General features: G+C 35.2%; 1 protein-coding gene across 5 annotated transcripts; it reads left to right on the top strand.

Annotated features, from left to right (window-relative positions):
• The first annotated feature begins 1,166 nt into the window (after nt 1-1,166).
• LOC125215686 (probable phosphoinositide phosphatase SAC9) lies at nt 1,167-13,478 on the top strand. 5 transcript variants are annotated; one of them, XM_048117186.1, is made up of 14 exons: nt 1,167-1,437; nt 1,803-1,885; nt 2,628-3,223; nt 4,399-4,531; nt 5,361-6,577; nt 7,188-7,295; nt 7,428-7,598; nt 8,238-8,480; nt 8,557-9,033; nt 9,353-10,177; nt 10,343-10,540; nt 11,263-11,718; nt 11,872-12,099; nt 12,847-13,478. In XM_048117186.1, the coding sequence occupies exons 2-14, from the start codon at nt 1,873-1,875 to the stop codon at nt 13,126-13,128; spliced, it is 4,947 nt and encodes a 1,648-aa protein (XP_047973143.1). In that variant the 5' UTR covers nt 1,167-1,437; nt 1,803-1,872; the 3' UTR covers nt 13,129-13,478. The 5 variants fall into 5 exon arrangements, with proteins under 5 accessions (XP_047973143.1, XP_047973140.1, XP_047973142.1 ...); XM_048117183.1 differs by having other exon boundaries at nt 2,625-3,223; XM_048117185.1 differs by having other exon boundaries at nt 1,799-1,885.
• The last annotated feature ends 3,122 nt before the right edge of the window (nt 13,479-16,600 follow it).

Genomic DNA, 16,600 nt, shown 5'->3' with positions numbered 1-16,600 from the left:
CGTGTAATTTTCATTTTTATTAATAAAATAAAAAAAAACTCCAAATTAGGGTTTTGGATGAAAATGTCAATATAGTGTTTCGAAAATATCAACACAATGTTTTGAGAATGTCAACACAATGCTTTAAGAATGTTAACACATTGCTTATATTGACATTTTACATGTATTATATTGACATATTTTATATAGTAGGTTGACATTTCTGCTTTACGAAAAAATTAAAAATTTTTGAATTTTTTTTCAAATTTTGACGTCGGAACATATGCATGTAGGATATCGTTGGAATCCTTATGAAATTATCTTTAATTTGATATATGTTATATGAATTTAAAGTTTTGGGATTTTATTTAAAAGTTAGTTATAACTAAACATGTAGTTAATTGACATTAATACCCCTATTGATATTTTTAAGAATTAATCATATGGCTTTATTGACGTTTTTCGTTGACTGTATTGACATTTAAGGATTAATGATCTAAGTGCGGCGTTTTTCCATTTCCGTCCGTTCCATAGTAATAGAGTCATTTCCCTTTTTTAGTAAAAGTCAACACATTTTTCCACATCTACTTTACTCTCTCTTACTTTTTTCTATCTTCATCTCTCTACCTTTTTCATTTTCCACTTTATTCTCTTTTTACTTAATTCACCTAACACAAATTTTCTTAATCCCCGTGCCGAAAAGTTTTGCCTAAATTATTATGGAATGGAGGAAGTATTATTTAGTTGTAGTTAACAATTAAGTTATGAGTTAGCAATATAACACTCCCTTATAAAAATGAGCGTATTAATTATTTTTGACTCAAAGGAGATGACCAGATCCATGTATTTTAGAAGGAAGGAATTGACTATTTTCTCATTCTCTCTCTGTATCCCAATTGTCCCATTGTTTTCAAATTGTTCTTCTATGAAAATTAATCACTTTCCATAAATTTCATTAGTTCACTAACAATATCATAGTAATTATTTTCTTTTTCTATCTCATTTTTTAAATATTATACTATTAAATTACGTATAATTCACTATTAGGATTACTGGATGGGGACGGGATGTTGTAGTATTTGTTTTCTTTTTCCTTTTTTTTTGGAGAAAAGTAATCCAATGACTAGTCTTTTATGAACGACTTAGACACGCTTTTAAAGTCGTCGGTGTTCATGTTTGGTTTTGTGAAAGTTGCTATTCTGTGATAATGTTCGCGTCTCTTCGCCGTTTACGATTTTTTCTTGTTTCTCAATCCTGAAGGCCGATCTGCCTAGATGTTCGTATTTTGATTCTTGCCACGGCCGCTCTCTCCCCTCCATCGCCGTCTACCCGCCAGAGCCACCGCCATTCCTCTCGCAAAAGCAGCCAGCTACCGGCCGGTCAATCCGAGGACGATCTGTCTGTGATTTGGAGGTTCTCGGAAAATCCCAATCTGCAAAGTCTTGCTACCTAAATCAGGTTATTTTTCTGTATTAAAGTTGACCTAATATCTGGTGAATCGGTTTTGATCTGTCTTTCTAAGTGATTGAATAATCAACTTTTCATTTGTAATTAGATCATACTACGTTTTTGTGGCTGTTAAGTTTAGTCAGCTTATAACTATTGGTTTGTTTAAGCCATAGAAGATTGGCGATTTACTGATGTTTAAACATTGTCAAAATCAGAGCATAATGCATACTTAATTCTGTAAACATTGTTTACAGAATGTTTACAGAATTCTGACTGAATCTCTTTCGTTATGCTCCAATAATGTAAACTATGTGCGGCGAAAGTAATTGGGTACATGGTTGCTAATTTGGATTTCTTCCTTTTCCCTCAGCCAGACTACTCATCCATCCCAGTTTTTGAATCTTACTGCCAATAAAAACTTGAAGACTGGTGAACTTTGAGAGCATGGAATCATCTGGTGAGCTGTTAACTGTTTTTACACACACCCCTTGATTCTTCTTGCTGTCTTCAGCATCTATTGAGAATTTTAATCAGATTTTAATATAATTGTAGGTAAAGACTAGATTGGAACATTCCAAAGATAGGACTGAGCAATCTATATAGTCTTTTACTCGTTCTCTTTCTAGGACTTTTGTCAAGTGAAACATACAAAGACGATGCCTAAATTAATGCACAACATTTCTGTTGTGCTCCTTTTCATTTATAAACTAATTTTCTGTTTATAATCTGTTGATTAGTTCTTTGTAAAAATAAGATGCAAAGTGGTTTCACTCCCTTTATATTCCCCTTTATGAATATCATTTTGGTTACATTTATGGAAAGGGCTGCTTCTAGTTTTTTCCTTGTCTTTTCTTTTTCTGTTTTCCTTAAATTATTTAAACTGGATGGAAACACTTCATATAATCCTAAAGAAATTTCTGTAGTTCTTGCTTTCATAATATAATTTTATGTCATGTGGCCATCAGAGAAGTACGTAGAAGTTCTTACAGATTTTGACTCTAATACTTTTCTGTGTAAAAGGAAGTGGCATTTTGATTCCTAACTCAACATCTATATTTACTTTAATAATACGTAAATAAGAAATTCTCATGTATGGTTGGTGCTGAATAGAAAACTATTTTCTGTCACACTGGTTTATATAGGTACAAAAAAGTTGAATTTCATTCTGATTCCAGAATATTTTTGATCTGTTGCAGTAGGTTCCCTAAGGGATACATCTGTTGTTGTTGTCACGTTGGACTCAAGTGAAGTGTATATTATCGTCAGTCTGTCTACTAGGACTGACACACAAGTTATCTATGTTGATCCTACGACTGGGGAACTTTGTTATACTTCTAAACAGGGTTATGATGTTTTCAAATCACAAAACGAAGCATTAGAGTGCATCACAAATGGTTCAAAATGGCCTTGTAAGAGTATAACACATGCTCGGGCACTCTTAGGCTATGCAGCCCTTGGCAGCTTTGGGTTACTGCTTGTTGCAACTAGGTTGACAGCCAGCATTCCAAATTTGCCTGGTGGAGGATGTGTTTACTCAGTAACGGAGACCCAATGGATTAAAATTTCCCTTCAGAATCCTCAACCACAAAGTAAAACCGAAATGAAGAATATTCACGAACTAACTGAGCTTGACATTGATGGGAAGCATTACTTCTGCGAAACTAGGGACATAACTCGGCCTTTTCCAAGTCGTATGTCAGTGCACAATCCTGATGATGAATTTGTATGGAATAAATGGTTCGCTATGCCTTTCAGGAAGATTGGGCTTCAGCAGCATTGTGTCATTCTTCTGCAGGTTTTAGTCATACTTGGTATCTTCAATTTTGTATACTTGCTAAATTTTCTTTTGGCACATCTAATTTACTGGTGAACCTGCTAAAAGATGTCATATCTACGAAAAGATGCTAGCAGTGGGTACTTTCTTTTGCAAAATCATTTCACCAGAAAAATCGCAGTGTCACTGCTCTAGATTTATTTAGTAATCCAATTATTTGCGTATTTTTTTTTGCTAAGTGTTGCAGGAGATTGTATGTGCACGTCATGTGTCTAATTTTTGTATTAGGAAATCTCGAGTTTGAGATTGATACATACTTATGCTCATCTCAGTTCTACAAAGTATTCTATGACCTGGGCTGAATGTCCTGCTAACTAACTTCTGCTATGTGGTTTGTATCATCACAACATACAATCTAGTCTAGAACTAGAACTTTTTGAGAAAATAGACTAGGGAATTTGCTGATTATAGTTATGGAAGTGATATTATGTAGGCTGCCAGTCATTATTTTTGAGCTGCTGTTGCTCTATCCCAAAAGTTTACACGTCATTATTGATCTTCATGGCAACATGAACTCCGTGACTGTGAAATTATATTCTGACACATCTGAAGAAGAAGCCATGCTGTCTTCAAAAGAGAAAAATACCTGGAGACACAGCTATAGCCTATAAGACATGGATATTTTTGAAGTTGGGCAAAGGAAATTAGTTAGGTACAATGACAAAGAGAAACATTTTAGAAAGACAAGATGGGAATATGACAGTGGCAAACTTAATGAAGAGCATAATTTGTTCAGATAGAATAGATGAAAAATTACACTCACTGAATTTCTAAGCTTGGATGAGCTAAGCTTTTGTTTCCTACAACTTATATCTTTTATAGTCTTTTCTGCTGAGTTGGATAATCTCTCACACTGTCATATTTCAAGCACAACATTTTTTTATTCCATGGGGGATGGAGCAGAAAAAGATATTTCGTATAAATATTATTCAATGTATGGGACAATCTCTAAAGATGTAGTACTCTATCTTCAGTTTTATTATTCTTTGTTTGGGGTGGGGTTGGGGAGGGTTGTAGTTGAAGTTCTCCAGCTCTCGTGCCTTCTGATTTGTCTTTTCATTGTGTATTTTTTAGAGCATTTTGTACTTCGCATAGTTTCTGAACCCAACATGCTATAATTGCTAAACAACATACAGGGATTTGCTGAATGCAAAACTTTTGGTAGCCTTGGGCAGCAGGAGGGGGTTATTGCACTTACTGCTCGTCGTAGTAGATTGCATCCCGGAACGCGATACTTAGCCAGGGGTATAAACTCATGTTACAGTACAGGTATTTTTTTCAATGAAATTAACTAATTTTGATGCATTAGCTTTTCATTTTGTGCCTGTGCAAATGTTAATTGTTAAATTTCATGTATGATTTCATAGAAAATTGCTTACAACTGAGTCATTTGATGTAAAGTATCCTAAGTTCAATCATCAGGGTGAATCTTTTTAAAATTGGTCCAGTAGCAGAATAATGCTGTGCCTTTTATTGGTTAAGTAGCTAAATCTTGAGGTTTAAAATCGTTAACTATACCCTGTATCCTAAAATTGTGATGGAAGTTGACTATGTTCTTGCAAATTAGATTGTCTCCTGATAAACGGCATCCTCTCTTTTCCACTTACTTTTGGCCTTACCATCTGTTGTACTCCCTCCGTCCCAACTAAGTTGAGTCGTATTCCTTTTCGGGACGTCCCAACAAAGTTGAGTCATTTCCTTGTTTGACAAAAAACAAAATCTTACTTTATTCCATCACCTTACTCTTTTATCTCTCCTACTATTTTCCTTTCTCCTATTCTATTTATTTTAATTTTTATCCATTCAACACAATTTCTTAATCTCCGTGCCCAAAAATTTTGACCCAACTTAGTTGGGACGGAGGGAGTATTATGTTTGATTAGTGTAATGTCTTTTGCATGTTTCCTTGCACTTCTCTTTGTCTGATAGATGCCATTGTTGTATCTTTTCTTCCTGATTGCTGGAACATCACCTGATCTGTGCTTTTCATCATCAAGTTTGTATTCCATCATGCTTGTTTCTGATACCTGGCTTCCCACATATATGTTTACTTGTTTTGCTTCTCATTTCCATGCATTTATTTTGGTTGAATGGCTAGGCAATGAAGTTGAGTGTGAACAACTTGTTTGGATTCCCAAAAAAGCTGGCCAAAGTGTTCCTTTCACCACTTACATTTGGCGTAGAGGCACCATTCCTATCTGGTGGGGCGCTGAGTTAAAACTTACTGCTGCTGAAGCAGAAATTTATGTATCAGATCGTGATCCTTATAAAGGGAGCTCGGAATACTATCAGAGATTGTCTCAAAGGTATGATGCACGTAATCTGGATGGAGCTGTTGGTGGGAGTCAGAAAAAAAGTGCTTTGGTTCCAATTGTTTGTGTGAACTTACTAAGGAATGCAGAAGGAAAATCTGAATCTGTTTTGGTTCAGCATTTTGAAGAATCATTAAACTATATTCGTTCCATGGGGAAACTTCCTTATGCTCGAATTCACTTAATTAATTATGATTGGCATGCTAGTGTAAAACTTAAGGGTGAACAGCAAACAATTGAAGGACTATGGTATCTTCTTAGAGCACCCACAGTTTCTATTGGCATTTCCGAGGGGGATTATTTACCCTCTCGTCAAAGGATTAACAATTGCAAAGGTGAAGTAATCTGTAATGATGACTATGATGGTGCCTTTTGCATAAGATCACACCAAAATGGAGTGATACGTTTCAATTGTGCGGATTCTTTGGATAGAACAAATGCTGCGAGTTTCTTTGGTGCACTCCAGGTTTTTATGGAGCAATGTAGGCGGTTAGGCATATCACTTGATAGTGATGTTGCATATGGTTACCAAGCACCTGGTAATTTTGGTGGCTATGTTGCTCCATTGCCTCCTGGCTGGGAGAAGCGATCTGATGCTGTGACTGGGAAAACATATTATATTGATCACAACACTAGGACGACAACCTGGAATCATCCTTGTCCAGATAAACCTTGGAAAAGGTTCGACATGACCTTTGATGAGTTTAAGAGATCAACGATCTTGTCACCTGTATCTCAATTAGCTGATCTTTTCTTATTAGCGGGTGACATTCATGCAACTTTATATACGGGTTCCAAAGCCATGCACAGCCAAATACTTAGCATTTTTAATGAGGAAGCTGGAAAATTTAAACAGTTCTCTGCTGCACAGAATATGAAAATCACCCTGCAGAGAAGATATAAGAATGCAGTTGTAGATAGCTCCCGTCAGAAGCAACTAGAGATTTTTCTGGGGCTAAGGCTCTTCAAGCATTTTCCCTCAGTGATTATCAATCCCTTGCATGTATGTATATTTTCAACAGCTCATTTGATTATGTAGTTTTTATCTCTCAACATGTTGCTAGGCTATTCTTGGCTTTTCTTGAGTTCTGCTCCTTCTGCTAACCTCTACTTTGTTTAAATTTGTTGTTATTTTTCAAATTAATATCCACTTTATGATTTTTTTTTTAAGTGAGGGCTTCTTTCAAGCCTATGAAAATTCAAACCTTTATGTCTCTGCTATGGTTAATTTTGTTTTGTCAACTAAGTCACTATTCTTTATGAAATATAATGCCCAATATGGGCAGTCAAGTTTTTGTGAGCTGTCTTATTGTATAATGATTTTCTAGATCATTAATTCATTTTGCTGAAAAACTAATTTCTATTTTGCACTTCGATATGTAACACGCTAGAAGAAGAGGTCGCGGAGAATTGTTAGACTATCTTAAGATATTCAGAATTGTCAATCTGACCTATTACTCCACACGTCTCTATCAATTCAAAGCAATGTTTAGTTGAAGATACTGTCTTCTGAAATCGTATTGATTTTACATCCACATAAGCTTCTCTGTAAGATGTCAATTGTCTCCTCCCAAAACTATCAGAGTTTCATGAATTTCTGCTGATGACCTCAGGTTCCTTCTCGGCCTTTTGGATGCTTCTTGAAGCCAGTTCCGAGCATGTTTGCATCTTCTGATGGGGGAGCCAGTCTTCTAAGTTTCAAAAGAAAAGACCTTGTATGGGTATGTATTTCATGTTGTTATGAGACTTGATGTTGGTCATCATTTCTTAGTTCTGTATGATTAGCTCATTATTATTTTTATTTAAAACAGACACCTTATCGTCTGAGTTAATTGTTTTTGTATGCACACCAGGTTTCTGCGCAGGCTGCAGATGTGGTTGAGCTCTTTATCTACCTTTCCGAGCCTTGTCATGTTTGTGAGCTTCTTCTCACTGTAGCACACGGTGCTGATGATACTACTTTCCCATCAACAGTTGATGTGAGGACTGGGCGCTATATGGATGGACTCAAACTCGTTCTCGAGGTCGGGTATATCAGTATGTTGATATTCCAGACTGTGCTTTTTACAAGTTACTATCTTTTATTTTTATTTCTAAATATCCACACGATTATGTTTCTTTGTGTGAGTTATCTGTAGTTACTACAAGTTCTTTCTGGAGTCTATCCTTCCATATCTCAGTTATACCGAAAAGTTTGACACCTTATGCTGTACTAGTTATCTTTGTGTTGAAGTCATACCTATAAATTATACTCCATGGATTGAGAGGTTTGAAAATTAGTTTGCATGATGTTGGTAGTGGTAAATAGTTAGCTTAAGGGAGGCTCTTATATCATGCATATTTGATGATATGGTAATGCCTCTTAATTTGGTGTACCTTTTGATGCCTTTATGCATTCAAGGAAATATATAAAATTGATATGCTTCTTCCATAGGTTTACAGACTTTCTTTGTCCTTCCAATAAACAAAATAAAGTCCTAAAAACTTTATATCTGATCTCCATATGTACCCCCACCCCCCATCTTCCCACACCTCACATCCCTTCAGTCTAATTGGCATATCCTTACAATCAAAAGGAACTCAAGTTCATAAAAAATGGTTTTTCTTGTTAGAGGCATCTTCTATCAGCTTACAATTTCTTTGCTGACATTAAATCTTCACAGGGAGCCTCTATACCTCAATGTGCGAATGGTACAAACATTTTGATACCATTAGCAGGACCTATCAGTGCAGAAGATATGGCTGTCACTGGGGCAGGTGCTCGTTTACATGCACAAGAATCCTCAAGCCCTTCCGTGTTGTATGATTTTGAAGAAGTTGAAGGAGAACTGGATTTTCAAACTCGTGTTGTTGCTTTAACATTTTATCCTGCTGTGCCTGGGAGAGGCCCAATGACCCTTGGCGAGGTATGAACAAGTCAAGGAAGTATTGTTGGAAAAAATTGCTTTGAGGATGACACTGTTGAACTTGTTCATAATGCAGGTGGAGATCCTTGGAGTTTCACTTCCATGGAGGTCAATATTTTCACATGAAGAGAGTGGTTCTAGTTTAATTGAATGGTTAAATGGTAACTCAAAGGAAATGAACCCTTTTCTTACTGAAGGAGATGCCAACAGCATAGATGCTGCCTCATCGAATCATAGAGAGGCTTCCCCATTGCAATCAGAATCATCAGCTAACTCGTTTGTGGACCTTTTGACTGGAGAAATAGTATTTTCTGATGCGATTTCTCAACCTGTTGCTCAGACTGCTGTACATGAAAGTAGTGACTTACTTAACTTCTTCGATGATGTTGTCAGCCAGCCAGTTTCTCAGGGAAATAATAACTTGGATGGTGTTGTCAGTCAGCCAATTTCTCCGGCAAATAACAACTCCAAGATGGTTTCATCTCAAGGACCTTCAGATAATGGTTCCCAAGAGTACATCAGATTGTTCAAACTTCTTGCAGGACCTCACTGGGTATGATTATTGATTGTAGTAATAATAGACTTTTTTGTTTCCTGTCTTACCCCTGTAGCAGAATAATGTTCTTTCAGATCTTATGACATTAAGATAATTTTCTTTCAAAGTTCACCTGAGAATTCCCAACTGCTTTATGTTTTATTCTTTTTGTTGTCTGCTGTTGCTTGTGTTGATCGTTACGTAATAAGTATGGTCTGATGGTAACGATTAGTGGTATAACTTGATGTACTATGCAGATATCTGTTTAAATTTAATTTGCAATTGACAACTTGACAAGAAGCATTTGGACTAATAGTCTTATGTTTTTGTAAATTAGCAGGAAAGAAGGTTAGATTTCATGGAAGCTATGAAACTTGAAATAGAACGTCTTCGGCTGAATCTTTCTGCTCCTGAAAGGGACAGAGCCCTCTTATCAATAGGCATTGATCCTGCCAGCATAAATCCAAATATGATGCTCGATGATTCATACATGGGCAGATTATGCAGGGTGGCTAGCACCCTTGCACTACTTGGGCTGGCTGCAAAGGAAGACAAAAATAATGCTTCAATTGGGCTTGGAACATTCGATGAAGACGCGATTGATTTCTGGAATGTTGCTTCAATTGATGAGAGGTGTTCAGGTGGTGCGTGCCAAGTTCGTGCCGAAACTGGGCCAGCTGGTAGTGCATCAGTGACTCCATCGTCAACAACTTCAGGACCCTCTTTTGTCTGTTCTGGATGTGGAAAAAAGGTTTGCAGAGTTTGTTCTGCAGGAAAAGGAGCTCTTTTGCTTGCGTCTTGTAACTCAAAGGATATCTCAGGCTATAATGGTGTAGCTAGCCAGGGAGGATATTCAGCTGATGCTTCTTCAAATCGCTCTGCAACTCTTGATGGGATTATCTGTAAACGATGCTGCAATGAAGTTGTCCTTCAAGCATTGCTATTGGACTATGTCAGGGTCTTGGTTGGCCAAAGAAGAAAATCTAGAGCAGATAATGCTGCTAGGAGTGCCTTGAACGACGTGTTTGGACTGTCATCAAGAAATTTATTTCCTGAAAGAGATCATTTTCTAAATATTGAAGAAAATGCAAAGGTTTTAGGGCAGTTGACTGATGGGAAGGAATCACTTGCAGAGTTCCCATTTTCCAGCTTTCTACACCCGGTATTTAGATGATACTCTTAGTATTTTCCATATGCATTTCATCGGTCTTAACTGCTTTTGGCTTTGGGTTATATGGGATGTGTGTATGTGTTTCTTGTCTTCCTCATGTGTAGCTTTATCAGCATGTTACTGAGTAGAAGTTGTCTGTCAATTTATATTTTGTAGGTCGAAACAGCAGCTGGTTCAGCGCCATTGTTGTCCTTGGTTACTCCTTTGTATTCCGGATCACAAGAGTCATATTGGAGAGCCCCACCTAGTGCCTCATCTGTGGATTTTGCTATTGTTCTCAATGAAATTTCTGATGTGTATGGTGTTGTCCTCTTGGTTAGTCCATGTGGCTATTCAATGTCTGATGCTCCTACAGTAAGTATATTTCTGGTGATCCCAACAGTTGATACATTTTAAACACAGTTTGATTCTCCTTTTATTTCAGAAACCTGGAATTCCTGCCTAATGATTTTGTCAGTTTATTCAGTCTACACGAACCATAAACGTACTTTTCCATGTTACTTTGTACTCAAATTTGTTCTGTAATTTTCAATTTATTTTGTCTTGCATAAACCTGAGGATCCTACCCCAGAATCTAATTAGTTGAACTATGTATCTTGAGGTTTCAGAGAATATCAAAAGTTAAGCAATTGAAGGTTTTCTTAACCATTACATTTGATTGTCTTCCTTTCATTTCAATAAATTTCTATGGTGGTGTAGGATTGTTTCTATCAGACAATTATATGTGAAAGTGGTTTCGATATTTTTTGTGATCTGAATACTTATTTGACTATGTCCTTTGTTCAAATATATTGATGAATCAGTGGTGGTTGATGTCATTTTATTGCTAGTGATTATTTAGGTTAGCTTCACTCCCTGCATACTTCATTGTGCCATGATTTACCTACAGGAACTAAATCATCATTGACACTCTTGGGTCTCTGCCACTTATAAATTCACATTTGTTGTGTTGACTTTTGGATAATAATCATAGTTTTGGCTAACGCGATACTATCTTATTTTTTTTCACTCTGAGGTTAGTTTGCGATTTGACTGATTTTGTTCTATCTTTATGCATCTAACTACTGTTTATACAGGTACAAATCTGGGCTAGCAATACGATGAACAGGGAAGAAAGATCATGCACTGGGAAATGGGATATCCAGTCACTTGTAACTTCTTCATCTGAACTTTGTGGCCCAGAGAAGTCATTTCAAGATAGTAAAGTGCCTAGGCATGTGAAATTTGCCTTCAAGAGCCCAGCCCGATGCCGTATCATTTGGATAACGTTGCGTCTTGCAAGAGTTGGGTCTAATTCTGTCAATCTTGGAAGAGACTTCACTCTTCTGTCTATGGATGAAAATCCCTTTGCAAACCCAAGTAGACGTGCCTCATTTGGTGGTGAGTCTGGTAATGATCCATGCATTCATGCAAGAAAGTTTCTGGTGGTTGGAAAGTCAGTTAGAGGAGAGATAGGAGCATCACCGCAAGGTTCTGACCAAATGAATGTAAGAAACTGGTTGGAGAGACCTCCACAGTTGAATCGGTTCAAGGTGAGGAAACCTTCTAAATCCTATTTGATGAAGTAGAACCTTTCTCCATTCTTGAATTAGTTGGCTGAGAATATTTATTAGTTTCTCCCAACTATTTTATATGAAGAACTTTCTTCGCATATTTGTTGGCTAAAACTTTTTCCAAATTTTCAGGTTCCAGTTGAGGCTGAAAGATTAATTGACAATGATCTTGTTCTCGAACAATATCTATCCCCAGCTTCACCGATGCTGACTGGATTTCGTCTGGATGGTTTCAGTGCGATAAAGCACCGTTTGAATCATTCACCTTCAACCGATTTAGATTTAGGGGGCAGGAACCGTCTTATAGAAGAGAGACTCATATCTCCTGCTGTGTTGTATATTCAAGTATCCGCCCTCCAGGTATTAAAGATGATTTTTGTTTTGCTGCCTAATTGATTTTTATAAACCAAATGTTCCTATTTATTTTAGCTTGAGAATGAGATTATCTTTTTTCCAACTGTGATTACTCATGGGATATTTATCACGGGTACACACCTTATTTGGAATTTACATAACTTAACCCAACCCAACCAATCATTCTTAGTTTATTAAAAACATGAATTAATATATACTACCTCCGTCTTTGAAAAATAGTAACTTTTGGAACGACATGAGTTTTAATGCATAATTGGTAAAGTAAGAGAGAGGAAGAGAAAATGAGTAAAGTAAGAGGGAGGAAGAGAAAAAGTAGTGGAAGTAGGTGTTAGTGGATTATAAGGTCCACTTCTGAAAATAGAAAATTTAGAAAGTTTCTGTTTTAAAGGGACTGAGGTAGTATAATTATGAAGAGCAAACTGAGGACAACTTGTGCGCAGCTAGAAATATAGCTACTATTGCAGATTCATTCCTTAATCTTATTGTAGGGGTTTTTACATTCTCTAGAGTTTTCTTTTTTGTCCTTGGTTATTCTGTATTACATAGATGGGACTGCCTAGATCCACGTTATGATGAAATTTCTCTGACTCGTGCATTTTCAAACTAAGTTGATGGATTGTGAGTGAGATTGGACATTAGGTTGAAGATGGCATAATTTAGACGAGAACACCCAGCTTATAGTAGGATTTTTATTTTGCAAGACATAATCTGAGCCATCATGTTTCTCCACAGGACTCCCATAATATGGTGACTGTTGCTGAGTATCGGCTACCAGAGGTCAAGGCTGGCACACCCATGTACTTTGATTTCCCCAGACAGATAAGCACTCGCCGCATAACATTTCGGCTGCTTGGAGATATCGCCGCGTTCTCGGATGACCCATCAGAACAAGATGATTCAGAATACAAACCGTATCCATGGGCTGCAGGATTGTCGTTGGCGAACAGAGTTAAGTTGTACTATTATGCTGATCCTTACGAACTTGGAAAATGGGCCAGTCTTTCAGCAGTCTGATCAATGCATCAACTCCCTCTAATGCATCATTTATTAGCAAAGTGTGCACCGGAGGTGAGTTCTTGCTTATCTCGTTTCTTTCGTAGCATGTTGTTTGTTAGCTAGATTGATTCTTCAAACAGGAAGTTGATGTTGTTTTTTCTTTTCATTTTTGTAAAAATTAGCCATTTATGAACTATGGTCTGGTTTTTGTTCTTGAGTTGTAATGTAATTGTATTATCGATTCATTGGTGTTAGCTCTCCGTATCATTTCCAACAGAATCAGATGCATTTTTTATGTTTTGAGGGATGATTATCTGTGTGTTTTGTCAAACACATCTATTGCTTACTTTATCATTATTTTTCTTTCATCGTTTTGCTATTGATATACTTCTCTTTATTTTTCGTTCATGGTTTTGCTATTGACGGATCTTCTCCTGCTTTCTATCTCGTCAAATCTTAATTTTTTGATTGGTACTATAACATACTGTATTATACTGAACTAGTGTTAACCCACGTGCGATGCATGACGAAATATTTTTTCATCATACGATTTTAAATTATTAATTGATTAATTAAAATGAGAAACGATATAACTATATAAGATTTAAAAATATAAAAATATACTATATAATAATAATTCAATAATTATATACTCCTCAATTCATTTTTACACCTAAATACATAAAATTAAATATATTTAAAATGGAATCAAGACAAACACAAATATTTGGACAACGATGAAGAGAATATATCAAGTGTTGACACTTTTGAAAAATATTTAAAACAATCCTTCATATCTTTCTACTAAAAAAATGAAAATCACTTTCAACAAAATAATGAATCGATAACTCATAATATTCAAAAGGTCAAAATTATGACCATAAAAAAAAATCGAATGATAAACTACACAAAAATAACATTACATTAATGGGTTGAATTGACATTATTACGCTATGACTTTTTAAATGTTGGAGTATTTATCTTTATTAAACGTGGTTTGTTGAAACATGAAACAACTATACTATTTTTTATGCTACTTTATGGTTCTCAATACTGCAAATTTTCTTTTTGCAAAAATATAGTAGTATTTAATTACTCAGCATGCTCACCTATAGATAAGATAATTAGATTCTCTATATAAAATCAGTTGTATTCCAGAACAATTAAGTGCTAAATCCTAGTTTCAAAGTATTAGTAAATCAAATTTGGTATCAGACTATTTTATTTTGTTTGAACAACTAAAAGTTTGATCGACTCGGTTTTGCTAGGCTTAATTATCTCATTGCAAATTTGATAGCAGACTATTTTAATGTATGCTTTTCTGATTATGTTTGTGATCAGATGAGATACCATGATTTGAAACACTTTTCTCTACTGAAAGATACAGAGAATGACAAGGAGAAGCATAGGCAAGAGGAAATATTGACATTTTTTAGTTTGTTTTCCAGATGTATTGTTTTTTTATACTTGCTTTAAGACATACATTATTTAGTAGTTAAGTATTACATTGTTTTGGAGTTATCCTACTTTATAATTTTATCCATGCTATTATTATGTTATAAGTTTACATTACTGTATACTATTGACCCATGAATTGCTAAACTCAAAGGGCATGCATTCAAGTTCCTTTCAACATTATTCTCTTCAATTTGTACATTGTTCATTGATCTGAATGTATATTATTAGATACTATTAGTACATTTATTTATCGTACCAAATCTTAAACACATTAAAAATGAAATTTGATTCATGTGGTAGTGCTATACCATAACCCCATGGATTACTAAACTCTAGGGGAATGAATCAAACTTCCTGCCTTTGGTGATGGTTTTGTTTATGTGTGAGTACTACAACCTAGCCACATGGATTGCTAAACTCAAAAGACTTGAATTCAAGTTCCTTTCAACATTATTCACTGATCCGTGCACATTATTAGATACTATTGGTATATTATTTACTGTACAAAATCTTAAACACATTAAAAATGAAATTTAATTCATGTGGTGGTGTTATAACCTAGCCCCATGGGTTGCTAAATCCACGAGGAATGATTCAAACTCTCTTCCATTTGTGATGATTTCGTTTGTGAGTGGGTACTATAACCTAGCACCATAGATTGCTAAACCCAAAAGGCATGAATTCAAGTTTCTTTCAATATTATTCTCTTCAATCTGTACTTTATTTGTTGTTACGAATGTACATTATTAGATATTATTGGTACATTATTTATTGTACTAAATCTAAAACATACATTAAAAAATGACAATTCTAAGACAACAATTCAAAAAAGAATTTTGATGTATAAGTTGATAATATGCCCTAGCCCCTTAGATTTGTAAACCACTCTAAATCCCTTCCCTTGTCAATGTTTAGTTAGTGAGTCGGTACTATAACCTAATCCCACGGATTGTTAAACCCTTTCAGGAATGGATTTAACTTCTGTCAAACATTAAACTCAATATAATCTACATTAATCAGAAGGCGGCATATACATTAAACAACCATAATTATACATTAAATTTTGTATGGATCCTAAGACGACAATTCAAAAATGAATTTTGATGTACGAGTTGATAATATGTCTTAGCCCCATGGATTGCTAAATCTAGGGGAATTAACTGTAACTGTCTTCACTTGGTCAAAGTTTTATTAGTGAATCGGTATTATACCCTAGCCCCATAAATTGGTTAACCCTTTAGAATGGATTTAACTTCCACAACACGTTAAACTCATTATAATCTACATTTATATGAAGGCGGCGTATACATCAAACAACAATAATCATACATTAATTGAAGTATGAAACATACATATCAAATTGTAATTACTAAAATAATAAAATATATTTCTACCAAAATACATGTTCAATAAACCAAAATTGCATTATATCTTGCTAGTTGACTATACGAATGGGCTGTATAAATTTTGATGGAAATGGGTTCAATAGGAGTTGGTGGATTATTAGGTAAAATTAAACATTGTTAATTAGAGGAATTAAGTGTAGATTTGCAGATATGTCAATCGTAAAGACGAAAAAGTAAAAAGTTAATTATGAAAAACAAATCAGAAATATATTATCAAACTTAATGGAAAAGAATTAAGGAAGTGAATAATAATAGAGAGAATTATGGAAGTGAATAAACCAATGCAAAAAAAGAACTCCAGCATTACCCTTTTCGAATTCTTTTAATATTTTAACTATTAACAAGTGGCACTATTTTTAGCCGTCAGATCACAAAATCGTGGGGGTGAGATTTGATTGGAAAATGAACCATATTTACAAAAATGATATGAATACATCCCGTACTTATATATACATGAATTTTTTAATTCATTATAAGTGATCAAATATTTTTTTTTTTGACACCATTTAATATAATTATAATGCCAATGACAATATAAATATATAAAAATGATAAATTGTGTAAAGATGAAGATAAGTATTATGTATGTTTCGAGCTAAGGATATTATAATTTCCCCCTCTCCAAG

This window comes from Salvia hispanica, chromosome 3, assembly GCF_023119035.1.
Source record: "Salvia hispanica cultivar TCC Black 2014 chromosome 3, UniMelb_Shisp_WGS_1.0, whole genome shotgun sequence".
Lineage (NCBI taxonomy): Eukaryota > Viridiplantae > Streptophyta > Magnoliopsida > Lamiales > Lamiaceae > Salvia > Salvia hispanica.
Note: the sequence above shows the minus strand (reverse complement) of the source record. Positions and strands in the feature narration are given on the sequence as shown.

Coding starts and splice junctions, on each gene's coding strand:
- LOC125215686 (XM_048117183.1), top strand. Junction 3,224..4,398: donor ATTGTGTCATTCTTCTGCAG/GTTTTAGTCATA, acceptor AACAACATACAG/GGATTTGCTGAATGCAAAAC. Junction 10,541..11,262: donor CAATGTCTGATGCTCCTACA/GTAAGTATATTT, acceptor CTGTTTATACAG/GTACAAATCTGGGCTAGCAA.